The sequence below is a fragment of the Oryx dammah genome, unplaced genomic scaffold (assembly GCF_014754425.2).
Source record: "Oryx dammah isolate SB20612 unplaced genomic scaffold, SCBI_Odam_1.1 HiC_scaffold_21, whole genome shotgun sequence".
NCBI lineage: Eukaryota > Metazoa > Chordata > Mammalia > Artiodactyla > Bovidae > Oryx > Oryx dammah.
Genome location: NW_024070205.1, coordinates 56,695,165 through 56,722,708, shown reverse-complemented (window position 1 = coordinate 56,722,708; position 27,544 = coordinate 56,695,165). Strand labels below are relative to the sequence as shown.

The 27,544-nt window shown below is 41.7% G+C and overlaps 1 protein-coding gene across 1 annotated transcript in view; it reads right to left on the bottom strand.

Moving 5' to 3' along the window:
* The window catches only part of RAB3GAP2 (RAB3 GTPase activating non-catalytic protein subunit 2), a 104,497-nt gene extending 98,663 nt beyond the window's left edge, over nucleotides 1-5,834 (bottom strand). Inside the window, exon 1 of the mRNA XM_040263255.1 lies at nucleotides 5,576-5,834. Within this exon, the coding sequence (XP_040119189.1) occupies nucleotides 5,576-5,690 (115 nt within the window). The 5' untranslated portion in view covers nucleotides 5,691-5,834. The remainder of the gene's footprint in view (nucleotides 1-5,575) is intronic.
* Between the last annotated feature and the right edge of the window lie 21,710 nt (nucleotides 5,835-27,544).

Below are 27,544 nucleotides of genomic sequence, written 5' to 3'. Positions count from 1 at the left end.
TCCACAATATTATAATATGTAAATTACCTCCAAATAGTCTGATTCTCCCTATCTGTACATGTATTTCTTTCTTTCTCTCCCTTTTTTTTTTTGCCTAAAAAAATGAAATGAAAGTCACTCAGTCATGTCCAACTCTGCAACCCCATGGTTTGTAGACCACCAGGTTTCTGTCTATGGAAATTCACCCAGAATACTGGAGTGGGTGGCTGTTCCCTTCTCCAGGGGATCCTTCCAACCCAGGAATCGAATTCAGCAATTATAAATATCAGAAAACTCTGGTATAGAAATCCAATCTCCCTGGAAATTGTGTCACTGTAGGCCAGGGGGGGACCTATACTATTGCCCATCTCCAAAATTTCAAAATATGAGAGCAAATTTTATGTCTAAAACAGCATCTGATTGAGTAGAACCAGTTATTAATCACTTGCAATGAGAGAGACCCGGGTACGATCCTTGGATTGGGAAGACCCCCTGGAGGAGGGCATGGCAACCCACTTGCCTGGAGAATTCCAAGGACAGAGGAGCCTGGCAGGCTACAGTCCATGGGGTTGCAAAGAGTCGGACATGACTGAGCGACTAAGAGCACAATTATTAACATTTATTAGTATTAATTAATGTAAAGACTGGGAAATAGGGTTCAAGATCTCTTTTAAAGCAACAGGCGACAGTCTCATTTTATAGTTGATGATACAAAGTAACATAAAGTCATACTGTTATTTATTCTCTGACAATTCAAACACAGAGGTGTAGTTTTGAGTTCAGGGTTCCCAGTACTTGGTCTCACTTTGCCAACAGCAGCCATCCACATTAAAAAAAGAAACCAACAAACAAAACCATTAAACCAACAGACAAGTCTTCAAAATTATCAGCTGCCTAGGACAAATTTTCTTTTTTTGGGGGGGAAGGGGGCTGTTTACATATCCTCCAGAGATGAGCTGGTATAAGAAATTAAGCTGTATAAGCTCGAGGCTTCCCTGGTGGTCCAGTGGTTAAGAATCCATCTTGTAAAGCAAGAAACTTAAGTTCTATGTCTGACTGGGGAACTAAGATCTCACATACAGCAGAGCAATTGAGCCCATGTGCCCCAACTACTAAGCCCGAGTGTCACAACTAGAGAATCCATGCTTTGCGACGCAAGATCCTTCATGATGCAAAGAAGATCCGTCATGCAGCAACCAACGAAATCAAATAAATATTTTTTTAAAAGATACATTCTAAAAGCAAAACTATATAAGCTAAATAAAACGATCACATGATTTCTGTTTCCCAATAATCATTTACAACAATAACAAAGTGAAGAAAAGTAAAACCAAATACCACCATAACTTCGTTTTTACAAGACCAATTTTCACCCTCACAAAAATTAAGGTTCAGAGTTTCTTAATGATGAACTCGTCACAAAGCCTGATGTTTTGTAAAAAATGGGCAGAGTGACTTCTGAGATCTGTAAACCAGTCATTCCAAGAATTCCAAGTAAACTATTTACAACAGGACAAGCTATTTTTCAGACTTTTGTTTCTAAATTAAGGCACCATTTTAACTGTAAAATACAGATCTGGCAGAGGGGTTCCCTGATTAAGAGGTTCTTTCTCCACTTATTTTCCACTTGAATTGCTAGTAGCCACAATAATACCAACATACATATACCAAAGAATTTTATTTAAAAGGGTAATAAATTAAATATTTGAAAACTCACAGGCATATTATAAATTAATCTGATGTCTGGGGTATGATTATATTCCCAAACGCCTGGATCAAATTCATAGCCTATGGCTACTCTTCACTGTGTGACCCTGCACAAGTATTCAATCTGTAGCTGGCTAAATTTCAACATTCATAACTGTGCCATACAACATGGTAACCACCAGCCATATCTATTTAAATTTAATTAAAATTAAGTAAAATTAAAAATTCTGTTCCTCAGCAGCAACTGCCACATTTCAACGGCTAGTTCTGGCAAGAAACGACTATACTGGACGATACAGACTTGGTGATGACAATAAACAAGATGAAAGGAATGCAAGTAACAAATGAGAAAAAAGGGGACAGTGCCGGCTGTTTTAGATTGCGTACTCCAAAAAGGTCTCTCTGAGATGCACTGGGCATGCAAGGATCTGCAGAGAGCATCCAAGGTGGGGACAAGAGCAAGGGCAGTGGTCTCAGGTACAAACGAGCTTGGTGGGTTTCCCTGGAGGCTTAGAAGGTAAAGAATCCACCTGCAATGAGGGAGACTTGGGTTCGATCCCTGGGTTGGGAAGATCCCCTGGAGGAGGGCATGGCAACCCACTGGAGTGGAGATTCTCTTGCCTGGAGAATCCCATGGACAGAGGAGCCTGGCAGGCTACAGTCCATGGGGTCGCAAAGAGTCGGACATGACTAAGCGACTAAGCACATCACAGCTTTAACAACAAAAAAGTGTCTGAAGCATAAGAAATAAGGGGAGAAGAGTATGAGGTACAAGAAGCAGCAGGAAGTGGGGCCTGAAGTTCCTTTAAGCCATGTGAGAACTTTGGATTTTATATTAAGTTTAACTGAAATCACAGACAGTTATACAGAGAAGACTGTTATGATTAAACTGTCTTTAAAAGTTCATTTTGACAGCTTTTGGAACTAACTACAAGAAACCATTAACAAGCCTACAAATTAACAAGTCTAGAGAGGGTATGGAGAAAAGAGAACCTTCTTACACAGTTACTGGGAATATAAATTGGTTCAGTCACTACGGAAAACAGTATGGAGGTTCCTCAAAAAAAAAAAAAAAAAAAACACACACTAAAAACAGACCCGACTTATGACCCACCAGCAATCCCACTCCTGAGCACACGCCCAGACAAAACTGTAATTCAAAAAGTTACAGGCACCCCTATGTTCACAGCAGCACTATTTGCAATATCCAAGACATGGAAACAATCTCAATGTCCATAAGAGATGAATGGATAAGGAAAATGTGGTGTGTGTATACACACACAATGGACTATTACTCAGCCATTAATAAGAATGAAATATGCCATTTGCAGCAACATGGATGGACCTAGAGATTATCATACTAAACAAATAAGTCAGAAAAAGACAAATACCATGTATCACTTACACGTGAAATCTAAAATACAACACAAATGAACGTATCTACAAAAGAAAAACAGACTTAAGGACACAGAATGGACTTGTGGTTGCCACAGGGGAGGGGGTTAGGAGCGGGAAGGATTGGGAGATTGGGATTAGCTGATACAAACTATCATACATTAAGAAAAAAACCAAAACCAACCAGAGAAGCAGCACGATCTGTTTAAAGACCAGTAGTTCCATCAAGCACGTGAGAGAACATGGTGGCCGGGATAAGGCGATGGCAATTGGATAGAGGAAATGTGCTCTTTCCTCTGCATCCTTTATCCGCAGTCCTAGGCCCACCATCATTCACAGCCTGGCTCCTCGGAACAGGCAAATTTATTTAACTCCTCTCCCGCCCTTCCTTGAAACTGTCCTAAGGTCCTAGTCACCTCCATCCTCCCAAAGCCAATGAATGCTTTTCCATCCTCATCCTAGCTGATCTCTGCTGCATTCACAACTACTGACCATTCCTCCCTTTCATCAGATTCTCTCTCACTTCTGGGGCATTCCTTTCATCTAGTTTTCCTCTCTTTCTGTTAAGTCTTCTTCCCATTCACCTCTATTTGACTTAAACTTCAGTGCTCCTCTATGGTTACATCTTCAGTCTTGCATTCATTTCACTATATTCATAACCCTTGAGACAGACTGACACTTTTTACTGGTAACTCCTGAGTTAACACCTTGAGGCCAGGGATCCTTATTAAGTTTTCAGACCTGTTCGACTGGACACTGCATACATTTAAAACTGGACGAACTAGAAGCATTTAAGATGTAAAAGATCCAAAACCAATCTCCTTCATTCCCTTTCATTAGAAACCCTTGCCCAAGTCAAAAGCCAAAGGCAACCTCACCTCCCTCTCACTCATCAGCTACAACCCCCAGCACCAGATCTTCACTAGGTCCTGCAGATTCTTTCTTAATATCTTCCTGATCTAGCCGCTGATCTCAAGTCCTGCTGGAGCTACTTTAGTCTATGCTTGCATCACTTTTGCATGGGTTATTGAAATATCCTCAGAATGAAGTTCCCTGCTTCCTATCTCTCCTCCATACTGCTGCCAACACACTTATGAAGTATGCAAGAACTTTGCTGATTCCATTAAGGACAAATTTTAGCACATCATTCCTTTGCTTAATGTCTTCAGATGCATCTGACTCCTTTCACAAGGCTTCTCATGATCAAGCTCCTTATTACCTTTATGGCTCTTTTCCTCACACCGTCCTCTTCAGTCATTCGGCCTTTCTTAGCTAAATATCATGCCATTTCAGGCCTCCCTTCCTCTACAGGTGCTATTCCCTCTCCCCTATTCATCTAAGGGCAACTTCAAAGGTAGACTTAAGTACCCCACTTCAAAGACTGTATCTCCTAGTGCCATATATATATATATGGTTCACACTGTACAGGAAGGGTTAACTTATTTGTCCCAGTAAACTATACTGCTCCTAGAGGACAGAGACCATCAGTCTCACTTGATTGGCAGCACTATCGACCGGCACAGAGCTAATATTCATAAATAGGTGTGATTTGATACCTTCTAAATTTTAAAAACGGAGAGAAACTTTACTGGACTTTTCATCACCATTCCAATATAGCACAAAGTAACAGCACTTTGGACATACGGCTTTGCAGTAAAATGGAAATACAAAAAAACTGACACTCAATACATACCCCCTTTAAAAGGTAGAACGTAGGAAATTCTAAGGAATTCTACGGCAGCTAATAAACAGACGGGATTTTACACTACGTGGGCAAGTCACGCTGTTTGATGATAATAACAGGCAGAAGGTTTCTCATCTCATTAACTTTTCATGGCCAAGCTGCTGTGATTTTAACTCCTGATGTGGCTTCTCACTCCCTGACAGGTTATTTTCCTTTATTTGGGAGCCTCCAACTCACCACCTTAGGAGTCTCTCACTTGTCAATCACTTATTTTCTAAACCTGAATGGGAAGAAAGGGGATGGAAGAAGCCAGAGAGTGGGCGATGCCAGACACTTTCGGAAAGGGATGCAGCAGAAGGCCACACAGTCCCAAACACGGAGGAGCGTGGGGGCTGAGGCGAAACCAGGCTAGCGCGCTGACAGCTGGCGAGAAGTGGGGAGGAGGATGCGATCACGGGGCAGGCGGTGTGGAACCCGGGACCCCGGCTGGAGGGAGGGGGGGAGACGGAGAAGAGACTCAGAGAGAAAAGTAGGAGTTGGAGGGTGGGGAAGTGGGCTAGGCAGAGAGCAGAGCAAGGCAGACGCAGTGTTTGGCCAGAGGGCGGAGTGGCTGAGGCCAGAGGAAGACAACACCGACGCAGCCGGGGCAGGCGGACGCGGCTTCAAGACGCACGGCAGGCGATCCGCGCAGAGAGGAAAGGGGAGGCGAGGGAGGAATTAGGAGTGCCGGGGCGGGCGGGAGACCCGAGCCCGCCGCGCAGGTCCCGCGGGAGGAGGCGGGGAAGGGAGCGGCGAGGCGGGGGCACTTACTGGGGTCCCTCCTCACGGCGCCGCTGGGGGTCTCCTCCCGCAGATGAGGGAAGAGGAAGTCCCGCGCGGCTTGGAGGTCCTGGAAGGAGCAGAACTGGACAATGGAGCAGGCCATGGCTCCGGGAACCCCGCTCGGGCATTCACCTTACCTCACCACGCCCTGCCCCCCCGCCACCCCGCCGCTGCTCCAGCCGCTGCTCCAGCCGCCACCGCGGAGCCCGCAGAGCTTCGGCCACGCAGGGGGCGGGGAAACCAAACCGGAAGCTGTCAGCGCCCTCGGTTCCGCCGCCCGGAGCACTGCGCATGCGCGGGACAAGCCAGGCGCCCTGGCGTGCGGAGGCCGAGTCACCTGACCGGCGGCGTCGGCGGGGTATAAAGTCGCGGTGGAGGCCGGGTTCCGGCTTCAGTCTGTTTCTGCATCCGCACCGGGGCTGAACCCTTTTATTCATTCTGGCTCTTAGCCAGAGGTGACCTCATTGAACGTTGTCCGTGCCGGCCTTTGAGCCATTTAACCGGTCTTCTTGATGGCCTGGTAGAGAATAATACCTGTTAAGCTACTGCCAGGCCAGTGGGGGACGGTATCATGCAAGTATCTGAGTTTGAAAAAATCATTTCTCTTCTGGAAGTCAGCCCCGTCAAGCCTAGTTTTAAACGCCTCATATAAATTCTCGTCACACTGTGCACGCCTAATACAGTACGTATTATACTGTATTGTACTCTATTGTTTTCCGACATCCGTTTGCTTTTTCATTCGTTTCTCCGTCCATTCAACAAATACGTTGCTCCTCTTCTGTGTCAGGCACGCAAGGCTTTCAGTATAAAGCAGAGACCAAAAGAGGTGAAATACTTGTCCCATGGAGCTTAAAATTCTGATGGTTGACATGGATAGTAAGCTATTAATTACTCAACTATTTAACTGAAATTATCATGATGCTAGGAAGAAAAGAAGTCAGTTCATAGCATAACAGGGAACCTCACCAAGTTGTTTTGTTTTGTTGGGATGGAGGTGTTGCCAGTTTCAGGAACAGACTTCCTTGTAAATTCCTGAAGGTTGGGATGTCATTTTGTGTCCTTTACATTCAGTGTCTCTTCCCAGGACTTGGCACATAGTGCTCAATAAATATTTCCTGGAGGAATAAATGAAATGGAATGTGTTCATAATGTAAGTAGAATAACCCACTTCTTTTACAAAGCACTTTATATTTTTAAAAATATTTTTCCACACACTGTCAAGGTAGGTAGTCACAATGCCATCCTGAATGTGTCTTATCTCAATTTTTTAAAATGAAGAAATATATGTGTGTGTATCTGAGAAGACCGTTTTGTTATTCAGTTGCTAAGTTGTGTCAGACTCTGCAACCCCATGGGCAACAGCTTGCCAAGCTGCCCGGTCCTTCACTATCTCCCTGAGATTATTCAAGCTCAGGTCCATTGGGTTGTTGATGCTATCTAACCATCTCATCCTCTGTTGCCCCCTTCTCCTCCTGCCCTTTCCCAGCATCAAGATCTTTTCTAATGAGTCAGCTCTTCGCATCAGGTGGCCAAAGTATTGGAGCTTCAGCATTAGTCTTTCCAGTGGATATTCAGGGATGATTTCTTTAGGATTGACTGGTTTGATCTCCTTGCTGTCCAAGGGACTCTCAGGAGTCTTCTCCAGCATCACAGTTGGAAAGCATTAATTCTTTGGCACTCAGCCTTTATGGTCCAACTCTCATCTGTACGTGACTGCTCAAAGAGAAGACCCTTTAAGCACATTTAAATGATTTTTCTAAAAAGTAAAAGCTGAAAAAGATGACATTCCTTTTTGATCTCGTAAGGGGTCACATGGTACTTAGAACTGGATTATGTAAGCTATCTATAAGATACATGAAAAGGGACCCTTTCCAGGGCCCGAGAATGGGCTGACACATGGAAGTGAGTTGTCTGAGGAAACACAGGTGTTGACAAAGCAAGAGACTTTATTGGGAAGGGGCGCCCTGGTGGAGAGCTGCAGGGTGAGGAAACCCAGGAGAACTCTTCTGCCATGTGGTTCACAGTCTTGGGTTTTACGGTAATCTGGTTGGTTTCAGGTTGTCTCTGGCCAATCCCTCTGACTCAGGGTCCTTCCCGGTGGTGTGCCTGTCACTCAGCCAAGATGGATTCCAGCAAGCAGGTTTCTGGGAGGGTGGCAGGACATATGGATTGGAGTCTCTTCTCTCCTCTTGACGTTTCCTGAATTCTTCTGGTTAATGGTAGCTTGTTAGATCTTTATTCCTAGCTCGGACCTCCTTTTGTAAGGGTAACTCATGCAAGTGATTACTATGGTGCCAGGCCAGGGCAGGCAGTTTTAGTTGGTAGTTCCCGTAACAGTTTGATGTAACCAGCCGTCCATCTCAAAAAACATATATAATGGTGCTTTGACTTTTAATTAGTGGAACAGTTCTCAGAGTTTTCTGAGATGCCCTTTTGAAAGTAAAATAATTTTCACAAAATAGAGTAGATAATTTTATCAGATGAGGGGCCAGTTCTTAATGTCTAAAATATATAGTTGGTTTAAATGTACTGAGGCTTCCCTCATAGCTTAGTTGGTAAAGAATCTGCCTGCAATGCAGGAGACCCTGGTTCAATTCCTGGGTCAGGAAGATCTGGTGGAGAAGGGATAGGCTACCCACTCCAGTATTCTTGGACTTTCATTGTAGCTCAGCTGGTAAAGAATCTGCCCACAATGCAGGAGAGCTGGGTTCGATCCCTGGGTTGGGAAGATCCCCTGGAGAAGGGAAAGGCTACCAACTCCAGTATTCTGGCCTGGAGAATTCCATGGGTTGCAAAGAGTCAGACACGACTGAGTGACTTTCACTTTTATTTTAGATGTACTACAAATTTCCTTCAACATCAAAGACCTACAATTCTAAAATCAAATCTTGCAGAAAAGGCAAACTTTCAGTGCTTCCTTCTTCCATCTGAAAAAAAAAAAAACAAACAACACTTCTTCAGATCAGCCCTCATGATTAAATCCTAAAATATGACACCAAGACCAAACTAGAATAAAATTTAAATTTCGATTCTTAGTTTTACAAGATGAGCAAAGAACATATGACACTTTTGGAAAGGATACAGTGTCATTCCTTGAAAACCCTTCAAGTTCCTATTCAGGTAAATGCATTTTGTAGAAATAACTGCCCTTGGCTGATTCAGCTGGTCTTTGTTCTGCCCTGAGGCATTCATATATCTCTTGCGTAGCTGCTATTGAATGGCATTACTGCTTAGTGTCAATTGTGAAGTCCCTGACTTCCTTCCAAGTAGTACTGAAAAGACTCATTCATGACTGCTTTTAAGGATGCTAGATCCCCTTCACAGAAATTACCTCGTATTGGTGAATGGAGCTCTTCCGCCCCAGGAAGTTGTAAACTGCAGGGTGATGCCTCTGGAGTTCTGCTGCCATGGTTTCTGTGAAGTGTGGGAGGTTTGTGTTATGCTGTGAGGATCAGTAACCACACAGCCATGAGAAAGCACTTTGCAGAAAATGTGCAGGCTTTCTGGATCCCAGCCTAGACAGTGTCTCTGTGTTCAGAAGCTAGGAAGAGACTGACCAAACAATCGCCAAGAGGGGAACGAATGTGAGCTCCCCCAGGATCTCTTTCTGAGAGTTAGAGCACTGGTAACTGTTGCAAAGAGAGAGATACTCATGGAGCACCAGAGGCCAGTCCTTGCCAATCTTTAACAGCAGCCAGAGACTGGAGGGGCTGAGAAACAGGATGGGCAGCAAAGTGTGAAAGAGCGAGCAATGGACTTAGAGTCAAGAGACTAGTTTCCATCTCAGCTAGGCCTGCTAGTAGGTCACTTGGACTTGGGCAATTCATCTTGCCTTGCTGGGCGTTAGTCTCTTGATTTACAGAATGAGAAGATTGGAGTCTGAAGTGCATCTGAGGGAAGTGTAAGTTTTGGTAAGAAACTGGGAAGGAAAAGATCTGGGCATTCAACTTGCTCAAAAGGAGGGGTCTATGTGGGCACCCCAGTAAGGGGTCTAAGGAAGGCAGAAGTGAATGAGAGGCCACTGAGCATCTATAAGTAAAAGAAAGAGGCTATATATATTTAAATTTGTGGCTACACCTCACAGCCTTAGTTCCCCAACCAGGGATCAAAACCATGCCCCCTGCAGTGGAAGCATGGAGCCTTAACCACTGGACCATCAGGGAAATCCCTTTTAAAATTAAAAAAAATTTTTTTTGGTGACACAGCTTGTGGGATCATAGTTCCTTGACCAAGGATTGAACCCACATCCTCAGCAGTGAAAGTGCAGAGTCCTAACCACTAGACCAACAAGGAATTCCCAAGTTTATTTTATTTTATTTTGCTATGCCGTGTGGCATGCAGGATCCCCAACCAGGGATCTTACCCATGCTCCCTGCAGTGGAAGCTCAGAGTCTTAACCACTGGACTGCCAGGGAAGTCCCTTAAAGGGGATATCTTGAAGCACTGAAGGCTTACCTCATAGCTGTGCTGAGGGTTATCCTTGAATTGAAGTTCAAATTCTGTGAGCAGAAGTGGAGGTTATATACAACTCATATTTATTCAATAAACATCCACAAAAGATAACATCTATCTTATTCCACTAAAGATGCTCCTATGAGCACAGGGGGGTAATAAGAACAAGCCTCCAGAGATTTACCACCTAAGCAGGGAAACAGACAAGCACAGATAGCTCTAAAAAACAGAGTGTAATGAGTACCATGGATGACTTTGGGTAGTCATAAAGGGCCATGGGAGAAATAAGGGGGAGATTCATTTTGATTGCTAGGTTGTCTTATGGAAAAGGAGTAGTGGGGAAGAAATATGAAAGGCGATAATCAGATTGGATCTGGATTTTAGAGAACTGCAAAGTCCAAATAGAATCTGAGGTTTATTCTGTGTGCAAGATATTGCCAACTGAAGATACTATTTTGAAGAGGTATGGCATGATGGACAACAGTATGTATGATGCATGACTGACAGCAGAGAAACACCTCAAGATAACAGCACATTATTCTGTCTTTTAAAAGTTTCAACTTTATTTAAGTAGTTGACTGTGCCAGGTCTTAGTTGTGGCACGTGGAATCTTTGATCTCTGTCATGGCATGAGGGATCAGTAGTTGCAGCATGTGGGATCTAGTTCCCTGACCAGTGATTGAACCTGGGCCCCTTGCATTGGGAGCATAGAGTCTTAGCCACTGGACCAACAGGGAAGTCCCAGCATAACATTATTCTATAATAAGCGAGAAGTAACGACTGTGAAGAAGGCTGAGCACCGAAGAATTGATTCTTTTGAACTGTGGTGTTGGAGAAGACTCTTGAGAGTCCCTTGGACTGCAAGGAGATCCAATCAGTCCATTCTGAAGGAGATCAGCCCTGGGATTTCTTTGGAAGGAATGATGCTAAAGCTGAAACTCCAGTACTTTGGCCACCTCATGCGAAGAGTTGACTCATTGGAAAAGATTCTGATGCTGGGAGGGATTGTGGGCAGGAGGAGAAGGGGACGACAGAGGATGAGATGGCTGGATGGCATCACTGACTCGATGGACGTGAGTCTGAGTGAATTCCGGGAGTTGGTGCTGGACAGGGAGGCCTGGTGTGCTGCGATTCATGGGGTCACAAAGAGTCGGACACGACTGAGCGACTGAACTGAACTAAACTGAATGACAATGGAAAGGTGGTGCTGCCTTGGAGCTGGATTTTTGGTATGTGATTAGATAGCAATGGATAGTGGTATCTATCCATTACAAGTTATTATTAGATACAAATGTATAGTGAAGAGCGAAGATGAGACCCAAGAAGGCAATGGCAATGTCATGTAGGCAAACAAAAGAAGGCAAGAAGAGGAATGCATTTGAATGCTAACATGAATAGGATGAATTTAGTCTTGGATTCCTTAAATTCAAAGTGTGGAAGATCTAGGTTAAAAAAAAAAAACACGTTTTTTATAAACAGAAATGTGGGATTGGAGAGGTCATTCACACAACATTATATTGAAGGCTGGGAGGGAAAGTGTCACTGGACTTCACATGGGATATGAGAAGGATTGAGTCCTGGAAAGAAAATGAGAGCATTACTTTTTTAAGAGTGCCTGGAGGAAGAAGCTCTCGAAAAAGAGATTGAAAAGAAGCAGTCAAAGAAATTGACCAGGCATAATAGAACCATGTCAGAGAGGCCAAGGGAGGGAAAAGAAAATTTCATGAACAGTTGAATCTACTGTGTTGAATTTAATGAAGAATTTAAGGGCAGTGAACGCTGAGACAAAGTGATGGCATATAGTAGGCAAGAAGTCACAAGTAATCAACTTATGGATCAACCAAACTCTATCCTTGAAAGAAAATTTATAACCTCTCTTCAAAAGTAGGTTATTTTTCCAGCAGCCACAGAGGCTGGTTATGGCAGTCTTTAACTCTGGGTAAAGGGAAAATTGGAGGAGGAAATGGAAACCCACTCCAGTATGCTTGCCTGGAGAATCCCATGGACAGGGGAGCCTGGCAGGCTACAGTCCATGGGGTTGCAAAGAGTCAAACATGACTTAGCAACAACATAAAGGGAAAATGTTTCATTGAGGGAAAGAGAAGTGTTTTTGTTTGTTTTGCTGACATTTATCAATTATGAAAAAAACTTGTTTTTTTTAATATAAGATATATGTTTTCAATATTTTCCAATTTTTATATGAGGGCAAAATCTACTTAAATAGCATAAGAAAGGAAAATTAAAAATAGCTAAAAAATTTGAGTGCTGTAGTGCTTTTAAGTCTCCATAGTTTGAGTGTGTATGTTATTGATAACTTTTTTGAGATATAATTGATATATAATGTTATATTAGTTTCAGGTGTAAAACATAATGATTCTATATTTATATATTGTGAAATGATCATCTCAATAAGTAGTTAACCTGCATCACCATAACAATTACAAATTTTTTTCTTGCACTGGGAACGTCTAAGTTCTACTTTCAGCAACTTAGAAGTATTGTTACACTGTTATTACAGTGTTATTAAATCACCATGGTGCACATTACATCCCCTTAATGTACATTACATCAATACTGTACAATACATCTCCTTGATTTATTTATTTTATGAATGGAGTTTTATCTTCTGACTCCCTTCATGCTTTTTGCCCATCCCCCACTCCTGCCTCTGGCAACCACCACTCTGTTCTCTAAAAGCTCATTTTTGGTTTTGTTTATTTATTGTTTAATTCTACATGTAAGTTTCCTTCTTCTTCACCTTACTGCATTTAAGACATTTTAGGTAAGGAGGTCACAATATTTAAAACAGTGAGAAGACATGTGGAAGAGATTACTAGCTGCCTATTATCTTTTTCTTAACAAGAGAACCCCTATATTACTGGGCAAGCTATGTGTTCAGATTTAAAAACAAATCACATTCCTCAGTCTCTCTGGGGCATAGATGGTAAAGAATCTGCCTGTAATGCAGGAGACCTGGGTTCAATCCCTGAGTCGAGAAGGTCCCCTGGAGAAGGGAATGGCAATCCACTCCACTATTCTTGCCTAGGAAATCCCATGGACAGAAGAGCCTGATAGGCTACAGTCTGTGGGATCCCACAGAGTTGGACATGACTGAGCGACTAACACTTTTACTTTCACTGACTGGGTGGATCCAAATAACTAAGTGCTGGCCAATGAGATGGAGCATAAATTGTTGGAATTGTTGGAAGGAATTTGCAGAAAGTTTCCTTAAAGAGGAACAGGCAGCTAAGGACAACTCTTTGGTCTTTCTTTCCCCTTTTCTGTTTCTTTCATGGAATTGGATGTTATGGCTGTAGCTGCAGCATCCATTTTAGACCATGAGGTGATTTAAACTATGGCAGAACCTGGAGGCAAGGCTCCAGGCTTCTTTGCTGCCTGGAGCTGCCATCTAAGCTTGGACTACCACATGGGGACTTCTTTACAGAAGAAAATAAATCTTTCCATGTTTTAGTTACTGTTATTTTAGGTTTTCTGTTACTATAGCTGCACCTAATCCCAACACAGCATGACCTAAGTAACAAAAAAGAACTTTTTCAAGGAGGAAGCTTTGTCTCTTCCATCTGTGTTATTGAAATAAAAGCATTTTTATTTCTCTGATTTTTTTTTCCTTAGCACCGTTCAGAAGAGATTAAACTAGTTAACAGGACATGTTTAATTATTTAAATATGTTGGTTTCATTTGTACATAAAAATATACTCCAAATGACTGAATATTTCACGTTACTTTTGGCACAACTGATCCTTAAAAGGTTCTGTGAAATAAAGGAATATTCCTAGTGTTGTTGAGTACCTGAGTGGTAGGTTTCAACCATCAATTTTCATAATGGAAAATCAAGGGCAGGTTAGGAGGAGGGGGAACTGGTGGAAGGAGTTGTATTTAAATCTGAGACCCTAAATCCCAAAAGCCATTGCCTTGGGGTTTGTGAGCTAAGATAACTGAAGCACATCTTTCTTTTTTTCTTTTTTTCTGGCCGCACCATGCAGCTTGCAGGATCTTAGTTCCTCTAGAGGGATTGAACCCATGCCCCTTGCAGTGGAATTATGGAGTCCTAACCACTAAACTGCCAGGAAATTCCCTGACATCTTTCTTGACTTCACTGCAGCATTCTTATTCCGGACCACACTTTCCTAAAGCTTTCCCAAACCTTAGCTTCAGTGAAGCTGCATCCTCCTGGCCCCTTGATTTCCCTTTTAATCATTTTATGTCTGGATATTTTATTAGCTTCTTGCCATCTTTCTCCCCTCCTCTAGTCCTTTCTTCAAAGTCACCCTTATTCTAGACTCCTTTCTTTTTGTTAAGTATTATTCTCCTGTTGATGGGTTACTTAATAACAGAAAGACTAAAAATATGGTTTATCTCCCTTGTTAAGACTCCATTGGTTTAGCTTCCAAAGGCCTCCCAGATTGATCCCCTCCTTACTGTACTCATTACCATCTCCTTAATCTAGATCTACATAACCACTTTCCTGAGTTCTTTTTATAGCCCCCAGTTCTTCTTGCTTCTGGTTCTGATGTCTTCACACTTTAATCATCCTGCACATTGCAGTCAGACTTGTCCTCCTGAGGCATAGGTCTAATCATGAAAAAGTAGAAGTTAAGTGAAAGTGTTTGTCGCTCCGTTGTGTCCAACTCTTTGCAATCCCATGGACTGTAGCCAGCCAGGCTCCTCTGTCCATGGAAATCTCCAGGCAAGTATGATGGAGTAGGTAGCCATTCTCCTCTTCAGGGGATCTTTCCAACCCAGGGATCAAACATGGTCTCCTGCATGGCAGGCAGATTCTTTGCTGTCTGAGCCATCTGAGAAGCCCCATGTCTAATCATGTTGGAACTCTTCCAGTAACACTTTAATATATTCTTTTAATTTGTTCATTCATTTTCTGGGTGCCCATTAGGTCCTAGGAATGGCTAGAGACCCTATGAACATAAATATAAGTAAGACCCTCTACTGGTAGAGTTGGTAGGTTACCAAGACAAAAACAGGCAAAAATATTACAGGGGCACAGAGTGGGGGCAAATACCACAGCCTTGGGATTCAGAAAAGGCTTTTTGGAGGTAATGTTTAAGCTTTGTCTTGAAAGTAGAATAGATTTTATCTGGTTAATGATGGTAGAAGGGAGATAGGAGAAAGTAGCCCAGGCAAACGCAATAACATCACAAAAGGCTTTGGCGTAGTGATGAGTTGTGTGTGCAGACAAACAAGCAGCTGTTTCTGGTATGTGAATTGTGACATCATGGTCAGGGGTGAGTCCAGAGCGGTAGCCTGAGTAATTTTAAACTTACTCTAATTTCTCCAGAAATTAAGGACTAATCAATATTTCTTCGTTTGCCTAAAAGTGAGAAAAGCCTCCTTTTGGTCTTTATTGATATCACTTTTCACATCTTGCTTTCACTCTAAGGGCTGTGGAGGGAAGGTTTTATAGGTTGGGAGTCATACATGTTCATCTGGCCCAGCTCCACATGGCATGCTTAATGATTTCCACTAGAGTCTAGATTCATGTTGAATGTTGGCTTTCTATTCATCGTTGGTAAAACTCACAGGTTATAAGATTCCAGCGGAACTTTCCCTTATGTGTTTAATGAAGAATTCCCTTCTCTCAAGCCTTTTGTGTTCCTTACATTGAATGGCACAGGCAATCAACTATTTCACTCTTCTGGACACAGTTTCTTTCCAGTAGATGTAGTCAGTGTTAATAGTCTTGCCAGAAGTCACTGATTTGATTTATATTTGATACTATTGAATCTTTTTTTTTCCCCTAGGCTTCCCCAGTGGCTCAGATGTTTAGAAATCTGCCTGAAATGCAGGAGACCTGGGTTTGATCCTTGGATTGGAAAGATCCCCTGGAAAAGGAAATGGCAACCTGCTCGAGTATTCTTGCCTGGAGAATTCCATGGACAGAGGAGCCTGGCGGGCTATAGTCCATGGGGTCACAAAGCGTCGGATACGACTGAGCGACTAACGCGCGCGCGCGCGCACACACACACACACACACACACACACACACACACACACACACACACACAGAGTCTTTTTCCAAATACAGTCCTTCCCTCTGTCCTGATTAGTCAAGGTCCTTCATTCATGGTCAAACTCTGGGCTTTTCTTTCTTGCACTAAAAGTCACCTGGAAGGTCTGAAACATTTAGGACCATATAGACCTGTACAGAGCTATGCTGGAACATTCAAAAGGAGTTAAATCACTGAGCATCTGCTACGAGCCTCTTCTCTCCTAGTACATCTTGAAAGCCTTCAAATCTCAGCTCAAATTTCACCTCCTTAGTGAAGAATTTGTCTTCACAGGCAAAATTAATCCCTTTGGAACCCCATAGCTTATTTGTCTATGTATTTACAGTAAATCCCCTACATAGGAACAAGCTCCAAGAGTCCATTCGTAAGTCCAATTTGTTCATAAGTCCAACAAAGTTAGCCTAGGTATGCAACTAACACACAATCAACTCTATAGTACTGTAATACGTTTATAATACTTTTCACACAAGTAATACATAAAAAACAAGAAATAAAACATTTTAAATCTTACAGTACAGTACCTTGAAAAGTACAGCAGTACAGTACAACAGCTGGCATACAGAGGCTGGCACTGAGTGAACAGGCAAGAAGAGTTCTGACTGGAGGAGGGAGAGGAGGTGGGAGATGGTAGAGCTGAAGGGTCTTCAGCAATAGGAGATGGAAAACAAGCTGCAAATTCACTCACACCTGATGCTGATGGAATGCATGTTCACATCTTTGAAAGTTTGAAACTTGAAGGTTTGTATGTAGGGGACTTGTGTGCATGTCTGACTGTGATCCCATGAACTGGGGCCAGCTAGGCTCCTCTGTTACAGGATTTTGCAGACAAGAATACTGGGGTGGGTTGCCATTTCCTCCACCAGAGGATCTTCCCAACCTAGGGATTGAACTGGAGTCTCGGGTGTCTCCTGCATTGACAGGCGGATTCTTTACCACTGAGCCATCTGGAAAGCCCCTGTGTCGTAAAATGTAGCACCTTGTAATATGGTTTATCTATTTGAATGTCTGTCTCCTCCACTGGTGGCTTCCCCAGTGGCTCAGATGGTAAAGAATCTGCCTTCAATGCAGGAGACCTGGGTTCAATCCCTGAGTCAGGAAGATCTCTGGAGAAAGAAATGACAATCCACTGCAGTATTCTTGCCTGGAGAATTCCATGGACAGAGGAGCATGGCAGGCTATATAGTCCATAGTGTCGCAAAGAGTCTGAGCAACTGATACACACTCTTCCACTAGATGGTGATGTTCTCAAGGGCAGGAATTTCAACCCGCTTACTTTTGTACATTCATTCATTCAGTACCTTGTAAAAAATATCTGCTAGGTACCAAAAATACCATGAACATGCACATGACTCATACCTAATACACAACAGCAACACATATCTGTACAAATAGATAACAGATTTCAGTGATATGCACAGATAAACAGGCAACTGTAACTCCTTTTTGAAAGGCAATGTTGGGAACAGTACAGGGGAGACCATAAAAAGGAGACCATAAAAAGGGTACTCCACTTTGGGACTCAGGGAGGGCTCCTGGACAAATACCATTTAGTCTGAGACCAGAAGGATTGAGTCAGTGTTTCAGATACAAACTGGAGCAAGGACAGAATAAGAGTAGAGTGGGCAAAGCATTCTTAGACACAGGAAACAACTCAGTACCCTGGAGATGGGAGGACATAGTGTATTTAGAGGATTGACTCTTTTAGTCTATCTAGAACTAAAAGAAAAGTGTTGAGGTTAGGCTGGAGGGGTAAGGAGAGGCAAAATTTTAAAAAGGACTCATGGTTCATTCAAGTTTGTTTCTCACTCAGACTCAGAGACAATAGTTTATTCAAATTTGTTTTTTTCTCCAGTGTCTAGCAGATAAGTACTTGACCAAACAGGCAGCTTGCTAATAGATATTTGTGGAAGGGAGGTAAAAAGAAAAGAAAGAATGGTCCAATAGCCAGGGGAGGGGAGATAAACGACATGAAATGCAGATCCTGCCTGCCTGCAGGGCCGTTGAACAGATAAACATTGCTGTCTAAACAGGTAAATCAAAAGAGGTCCCATATGATTATATAGTGAAAGAAAGTGGTTCAGGCAAGCATGGTTCTGTCTGGAGAGATTGCTGTGCCAGGAGGCTGTTGGGGGACCTATATCAAGAAGGTGAGACCTGACCTGCATCTGTTGGATGAGTGTAGTTTTTAACTAGGAAGAAAAGAAAAAAGGACATTTTGAGTTTTACTGCATGGAACTGAGGACATGGAGGACAAGATGAAGGAGGAGGTGTAATCCTTCTAAACCTGTTTTGGTTCCTTTTCCTATCAACTTCTGTTTAATTAGGAGCTGTTTTCAGAAGTGCACAAAGGTGTTTGCTGAAAGGCCCCAGAGCATGGACCAGGGGACTCTGTCGAGGAAAGCCCATTTATAGGGTCAGAGCTCAGGAGACTCAAATTCCAATAGTTGCTTGAATATACTTTTTAGTGGGGATATGTGCTCTGAAGTGGGGTAAAAAAAAGATCCAGAGATACAAAATGTGCTCCATGTTAAGTGTTTGTTGAAGTAAAAATTATTTTTAAAACAGGATCATTTTCTGCTTTACAAAAGCAACCAATACCCTACAAGTTTCAAACAATGTTTAACCAAGAAAATTCTAGAACAGCAAAAGTCTGTGGGTACTTCCATAGAGGCTGTGTAATAGCATTTGAGTTCTACCATCCTGGGTAAGTCTTCTATCAGAGGCTCTGGCATTTTTGCCCATCATCTTGTCAACATATTTTCCTGTTGCTGCTTGCATATCACTGTTGGGTATCTTTGAATTTTTATTTTTCCAATTTCATTGTGTGAAATTATTTTCTCAAAATTTACTGATTCACATTTTATGAAGTTAAAATGTATTTTCTCCTCATGTTTTTTTTTTTCTTTTAAACTTAAAAAAATTTTGGCTTTCTTTTCAGTCTTTGCTGTTGTTTGTGTCACTCCCAAATTTAGAATAATCTCTAAGTTTCCTTTTGAAGCTTTATTTTTCCTCTCTTTTAGAAAAACCTTTGGAAGTTGACTGCTACATTTCACATTATTTATAGACTATGGCTTAAAACTGCTGGGTTCCCTGTGGAAGTTCAGTATTTACTTTAAGACAATATCCTGACTTATTATTACAGATTTATTATTCCTCTGTACATCCTTCTTTTAACTAGACTGGCCATACTCTTATATTTGCTTTATGATAGTTTTTTAAAATATAAATTTATTTATTTTAATTGGAGGCTAATTACTTTACAATATTGAATTGGTTTTGCCATACATTGACATGAATCCACCACGGGTGTACACATGTTCCCCATCCTGAACCCCCCTCCCATCTCCCTCCCCATCCCATCCCTCTGGGTCATCCCAGTGCACCAGCCCTGAGCATCCTGTATCTTGCATCAAACCTGGACTGGCGATTCATTTCACATATGATATTATACATGTTTCAATGCCCTTCTCCCAAATCATCCTACCCTCACCCTCTCCCACAGAGTCCAAAAGACTGTTCTATACATCTGTGTCTCTTTTGCTGTCTTGCATACAGGGTTATTGTTACCATCTTTCTAAATTCCATATATATGTGTTACTATACTGTACTGGTGTTTTTCTTTCTGGCTTACTTCATTCTGTATAATAGGCTCTAGTTTCATCCACCTCATTAGAACTGATTCAAATATATTCTTTTTAATGACTGAGTAATATTCCATTGTGTATATGTACCACAGCTTTCTTATCCATTTGTCTGCTGATGGACATCTAGGTTGCTTCCATGTCCTGGCTATTATAAACAGTGCTGCAATGAACATTGGGGTACACGTGTCTCTTTCAATTCTGGTTTCTTTGGTGTGTATGCCCAGCAGTGGGATTGCTGAGTCATATGGCAGTTCTATTTCCAGTTTTTTAAGGAATCTCCACACTGTTCTCCATAGTGGCTGTACTAGTTTGCATTCCCACCAACAATGTAAGAGGGTTCCCTTTTCTCCACACCCTCTCCAGCATTTATTGCTTGTAGACTTTTGGATTGCAGCCATTCTGACTGGTGTGAAATGGTACCTCATTGTGGTTTTGATTTGCATTTCTCTGATAATAAGTGATGCTGAGCATCTTTTCATGTGTTTGTTAGCCATCTGTATGTCTTCTTTGGAGAAATGTCTATTTAGTTCTTTGGCCCATTTTTTGATTGGGTCGTTTATTTTTCTGGAATTGAGCTGCAGGAGTTGCTTGTATATTTTTGAGATTAATTCTTTGTCAGTTGCTTCATTTGCTACTATTTTCTCCCATTCTGAAGGCTGTCTTTTCACCTTGCTTATAGTTTCCTTTGTTGTGCAGCAGCTTTTAATTTTAATTAGGTCCCATTTGTTTATTTTTGCTTTTATTTCCAATATTCTGGGAGGTGGGTCATAGAGGATCCTGCTGTGATTTATGTCAGAGAGTATTTTGCCTATGTTCTCCTGTAAGAGTTTTATAGTTTCTGGTCTTACATTTAGATCTTTAATCCATTTTGAGTTTATTTTTGTGTATGGTGTAAGAAAGTGTTCTAGTTTCATTGTTTTACAAGTGGTTGACCAGTTTTTCCAGCACCACTTGTTAAAGAGTTTATCTTTTCTCCATTGTATATTTTTGCCTCCTTTGTCAAAGATAAGATGTCCATAGGTGTGTGAATTTATCTCTGGGCTTTCTGTTTTGTTCCATTGATCTATATTTCTGTCTTTGTGCCAGTACCATACTGTCTTGATGACTGTGGCTTTGTAGTAGAGCCTGAAGTCAGGCAGGTTGATTCCTCCAGATCCATTCTTCTTTCTCAAGATTGCTTTGGCTATTTGAGGTTTTTGTATTTCCATACAAATTGTGAAATTATTTGTTCTAGCTCTGTGAAAAATACTGTTGATAGCTTGATAGGGATTGCATTGAATCTATAGATTGCTTTGGGTAGTATACTCATTTTCACTATATTGATTCTTCCAATCCATGAACATGGTATATTTCTCCATCTACTAATGTCCTCTTTGATTTCTTTCACCAGTGTTTTATGGTTTTCTGTATATAGGTCTTTTGTTTCTTTAGGTAGATATGTTCCTAAGTATTTTATTCTTTTTGTTGCAATGGTGAATGGAATTGTTTCCTTAATTTCTCTTTCTACTTTCTCATTATTTGTGTATAGGAATGCAAAGGATTTTTGTGTGTTGATTTTATATCCTGCCACTTTACTATATTCATTGATTAGCTCTAGTAATTTTCTGGTGGTGTCTTTAGGGTTTTCTATGTAGAGGATCATGTCATCTGCAAGCAGTGAGAGTTTTACTTCTTCTTTTCCAATTTGGATTCCTTTTATTTCTTTTTCTGCTGTGATTGCTGTGGCCAAAACTTCCAAAACTATGTTGAATAGTAGTGGTGAAAGTGGGCACCCTTGTGTTGTTCCTGACTTTAGGGGAAATGCTTTCCATTTTTCACCATTGAGGATAATGTTTGCTGTGGGTTTGTCATATATAGCTTTTATTATGTTAAGGTATGTTCCTTCTATTCCTGCTTTCTGGAGAGTTTTTATCATAAATGGATGTTGAATTTTGTCAAAGGCTTTCTCTGCATCTATTGAGATAATCAGTGAAGGCAATGGCAACCCACCCCAGTACTCTTGCCTGGAAAATCCCATGGACAGAGGAGCCTGGTAGGCTGCAGTCCATGGGGTCGCGAAGAGTCAGACACGACCGAGCGACTTCACTTTCACTTTTCACTTTCATGCATAGGAGAGGGAAATGGCAACCCACTCCAATGTTCTTGCCTGGAGAATCCCAGAGACGGGGGAGCCTGGTGGGCTGCCGTCTATGGGGTTGCACAGAGTTGGAAACGACTGAAGCGACTTAGCAGCAGCAGCAGCAGCAGCATTGAGATAATCATATGGCTTTTATTTTTCAATTTGTTAATGTGGTGTATTACATTAATTGATTTGAGGATATTGAAGAATCCTTGCATCCCTGGGATAAAGCCCACTTGGTCATGATGTATGATCTTTTTAATGTGTTGTTGGATTCTGATTGCTATAATTTTGTTAAGGATTTTTTGCATCTATGTTCATCAGTGATATTGGCCTGTTTTCTTTTTTTGTGGCATCTTTGCCAGGTTTTGGTATTAGGGTGATGGCAGCCTCATAGAATGAGTTTGGAAGTTTAGCTTCCTCTGCAATTTTCTGGAAGAGTTTGAATAGGATAGGTGTTAGCTCTTCTCTAAATTTTTGGTAGAATTCAGCTGTGAAGCCGTCTAGACCTGGGCTTTTGTTTGCTGGAAGATTTCTGATTACAGTTTCAATTTCCATGCTTGTGATGGGTCTGTTAAGATTTTCTATTTCTTCCTGGCTCAGTTTTGGAAAGTTGTACTTTTCTAAGAATTTGTCCATTTCTTCCACGTTGTCCATTTTATTGGCATAAAGTTGCTGATAGTCTTTATGATCCTTTGTATTTCTGTGTTGTCTGTTGTGATCTCTCCATTTTCATTTCTAATTTATTGATTTGATTTTTCTCCCTTTGTTTCTTGATGAGTCTGGCTAATGGTTTGTCAACTTTATTTATCCTCTCAAAGAACCAGCTTTTGGCTTTGTTGATTTTTGCTATGGTCTCTTTTGTTTCTTTTGCATTTATTTCTGCCCTAATTTTTAAGATTTCTTTCCTTCTACTAACCCTGGGGTTCTTCATTTCTTCCTTTTCTGTTGCTTTAGGTGTAGAGTTAGGTTATTTATTTGACTTTTTTCTTGTTTCTTGAGGTATGCCTGTATTGTTATGAACCTTCTCGTTAGCACTGCTTTTACAGTGTCCCACAGGTTTTGGGTTGTTGTGTTTTCATTTTCATTCATTTCTATGCATATTTTTATTTCCTTTTTGATTTCTTCTGTGATTTGTTGGTTATTCAGCAGCATGTTGTTCAGACTCCATACATTGGAATTTTTAATAGTTTATCTCCTGTAATTGAGATCTAATCTTACTGCATTGTGGTCAGAAAAGATGCTTGGAATGATTTCAATTTTTTTGAATTTACCAAGGCTAGATTTATGCCCCAGGATGTGATCTATCCTGGAGAAGGTTCCATGTGCGCTTGAGAAAAAGGTGAAATTCATTGTTTTGGGGTGAAATGTCCTATAGATATCAATTAGGTCCAACTGGTCTATTGTATCATTTAAAGTTTGTGTTACCTTGTTAATTTTATGTTTAGTTGATCCATCCATAGGTATGAGTGGGATATTAAAGTCTCCCACTATTATTGTGTTATTGTTAATTTCCCCTTTCATACTTGTTAGCATTTGTCTTACATATTGCGGTGCTCCTATGTTGGGTGCATATATATTTATAATTGTTATATCTTCTTCTTGGATTGATCTTTTGATCATTATGTAGTATCCTTTGTCTCTTTTCATAGCCTTTGTTTTAAAGTCTATTTTATCTGATATGAGTATTGCTACTCCTGCTTTCTTTTGGTCTCTGTTTGCATGGAATATCTTTTTCCAGCCCTTCACTTTCAGTCTGTATGTGTCCCTTGTTTTGAGGTGGGTCTCTTGTAGGCAGCATATATAGGGGTCTTGTTTTTGTATCCATTCAGCCAGTCTTTGTCTTTTGGTTGGGGCATTCAACCCATTTACATTTAAGGTAATTATTGATAAGTATGATCCCATTGCCATTTACTTTGTTGTTTTGGGATCAAGTTTATACACCCTTTTTGTATTTCCTGTCTAGAGAAAATCCTTTAGCATTTGTTGGAGAGCTGGTTTGGTGGTGCTGAATTCTCTCAGCTTTTGCTTGTCTGTAAAGCTTTTGATTTCTCCTTCATATTTGAATGAGATCCTTGCTGGGTACAGTAATCTGGGCTGTAGGTTCTTTCATCACTTTAAGTATGTCTTGCCATTCCCTCCTGGCCTGAACAGTTTCTACTGAAAGATCAGCTGTTATCCTTATGGGAATCCCCTTGTGTGTTATTTGTTGTTTTCCCCTTGCTGCTTTTAATATTTGTTCTTTGTGTTTGATCTTTGTTAATTTGATTAATATGTGTCTTGGGGTGTTTCACTTTAGGTTTATCCTGTTTGGGACTCTCTGGGTTTCTTGGAGTTGGGTGATTATTTCCTTCCCCATTTTAGGGAGGTTTTCAACTATTATCTCCTCAAGTATTTTCTCATGGTCTTTCTTTTTGTCTTCTTCTTCTGGGACTCCTATGATTCGAATGTTGGGGCATTTAACATTGTCCCAGAGGTCTCTGAGATTGTCCTCATTTCTTTTAATTCATTTTCCTTTTTTCCTCTCTAATTCATTTATTTCTACCATTCTATCTTCTACCTCACTAATCCTACTTCTTCCTCCATTATTCTACTATTTGTTCCCTCCAGAGTGTTTTTGATCTCATTTAGTGCGTTATTCATTATATATTGACTCTTTTCTATTTCTTCTAGGTCCTTGTTAAAGCTTTCTTGCATCTTCTCAATCCTTGTCTCCAGGCTATTTATCTGTGATTCCATTTTGTTTTCAAGATTTTGGATCATTCTTTATCAGGTAGATTCCCTATCTCTTCCTCTTTTGTTTGGTTTGGTGGGCATTTATCCTGTTCCTTTACCTGCTGGGTATTCCTCTGTCTCTTCATTTTGTTTATATTGCTGTGTTTGGGGTGGCCTTTCTGTATTCTGGCAGTTTGTGGAGTTCTCTTTATTGTAGAGTTTCCTCACTGTGGGTGGGGTTGTACAGGTGGCTTGTCAAGGTTTCCTGGTTAGGGAAGCTTGTGTTGCTGTTCTGTTGGGTGGAGCTGGATTTCTTCTCTCTGGAGTGCAATGAAGTGTCCAGTAATGAGTTATGAGATGTCAATAGGTTTGGAGTGACTTTGGGCAGCCTGTATAGTGAAGCTCAGGGCTGTGTTCCTATGTTGCTGGAGAATTTACATGGTATGTCTTGCTCTGGAACTTGTTAGCCCTTGGATGGTGCTTGGTTTCAGTGTAGGTATGGAGGCACTTGATGAGCTCCTATTGATTAATGTTCCCTGGAGTCAGGAGTTCTCTGGTGTTCTCAAGATTTGGACTTAAGTCTCCTGCTTCTGGTTTTCAGTCTTACTTTTACAGTAGCCTCAAGACTTCTCCGTCTATACAGCACCATTGATAAAACATCTAGGTTAAAGATGAAAAGTTTATCCACAGTGAGGAACACCCAGAGAGATTCACAGGGTTACATGGATAAGAGACAAGGGAAGAAGGAGACAGAGGTGACCAGGATGAGACGAGGGGGAATCAAAAAAGGAGAGAGCAAGCTAGCTAGTAATCACTTCCTTATGTGCGCTCCACAGTCTGGACCGCTCAGAGATGTTCACGTAGTTATACAGAGAAGAGAAGAGGGAGGAAGGAGACAGAGGTGGCCAGGAGGATAAAGGGGGGGATCAAAAGGAGGGAGACAGATCCAGCCAATAATCAGTTCCCTAGGTGTTCTCCACCATCTGGAACACACAAAGAGATTCCCAGAGTTGGGTAGAGAAGAGAAGGGGGAGGGAGGAGATAGAGGTGACCTGGTGGAGAAAAAGGAGAGTCCAAAGGGGGAGAGATCAGTCAAGCCAGTAATCTCGCTCCCAAGTAAAAATGGGTACTGAAGATTGGGTTCTTAAAGGTACAAAATTGATATCAAATACCAAAAAGCAAAGATTAAAAATCTAGAGTAGAGATTGGATTTTCAAAAATACAATATTAAAGCAAAAAAAAAAAAAGTCACAAAAATTATAAAATATATATATATGAAGTTTGCTTTAAAAAATAGGATCTCTCTGTCTTTTTTTTTTTTGCAAAGTAATAGTAGGTTATAAAAATGAAAATTAAAGGAGTAATAGAGGACTTAAAAATAAAAAATTTTTTAATTAAAGAATGATAGTAAAAATAGTAAAAATATATCTAGGACTTTCTCTGGTGTTGTTGCAGGCAGTGTGGGGTCAGTTCATTTTTGGATAGTTCCTTGATCTGGCTTATATTTCTCAAGATCTATAGGCCCCTTCCTATGTAGTCGGTACTAACTACAGGGTTTTAACCTATTGCACCTGTCACGTCCAAGGAAGTTCCCTCTGTTTTAGCTTCTTCTGTTTTCTGGTCTCTTTAGTGTCTAATTTCTGCCCTGACACAAGGGGGCGGTGGTGGACACTTTTTTAGGCTCACTTGTTCAGTCCTGCTGTGGGGAGGGAGGGACGCTGCAAACAAATAACACTGGCGTGTGCTCGCACTGTCTCGGCCACACTGGGTTTGCCCCAGCTCATGGTGTGTGTGCCCTCCCTGCCCACACTTCTCAGGCTCTAGGTTACTCCACCGGGAACCATCTGAGGCCGGCCCTGGGCTGCATGCACCTCCCAGGTCTAAGCCGCTCAGGTTCAGGTACTTGGGTAGTCCTCAGAGGTGCAGACTCAGTTGGGCCTACATTTTGTGCCCTTTCCAGGTCTGAGCAGCTCAGGTGACCAGTCATTAAGTCGCTGCGACTTATCGCCTTCCCCATCCCTGCTGCTTGGTTTTCTGGGTGTACAACTGGTGCACCTTCTCAGGTGGATGTTGACTGTCCAGAATCTCAAGAAGTCTTTGTTAGCAATGAAGTCTGCTTGCAGTTTGGTAGATGATGCCTGTCTGGGGCTGCAACTGCCCCCTTCCGGCTCTGGCTGCCTGTCACTGGAGAGGGGGATGGGCCGGGGTGCAGCCGGCTAGCTCTGCTCAGCCCTTTGTTCTGTGAGTGGCCCTGGCAGTGTCTTAGGGCTTTTCACATAGCTCTAGTCAATCCTTTGTTCTGTGAGCAGGCCTGACAATGTCTTAGGTTAGGGCTTTTCACGTGGTAGCTATCCCACAGTCTAGTTTGCTAGCCCCAGGTTAGTTCCCTCAGATTGCCCTCGGGGCATTCAGGCCCAGTCCTTACTATAAGCAGTGAAGCCCGCACCTCCCTGCCTAGCCCCCGCTTGCTAGTGGCAGATGCAGGCGTCTGTGCTGCTTCTTCGCTGGGGGAGTTACCATTGGGCATGTAATCTGTGGGTTTAATTATTTATTTATTTATTTTATTGTGTTGCCCTCTGTGGTTCCAAGGCTCGCCACAGACTTGGCAGTGAGAGTGTTTCCTGGTGTTTGGAAACCTCTCTTTTTTTAAGACTTCCTTGTAGGGACAGAGCTCCATCCCTACCTCTTTTGTCTCTCTTTTTGTCTTTTATATTTTTTTCCTACCTCCTTTCAAGACAATGGGCTGCTTTTCTGGGTGCCTGATATCCTCTGCTAGCATTCAGAAGTTGTTTTGTGGAATTTACTCAGTGTTCAAGTGTTCTTTTGATGAATTTGTGGGGGAGAAAGTTGTCTCCCCATCCTATTCCTCTGCCATCTTAGCAGCAATGACTTTATGATAGTTTTATCAGTTTTTAGTCTTCCTTTCCAAGATAATTTGAATGAATATTGCAAATGAGACTTTGTAAGATAATCATGAAATATA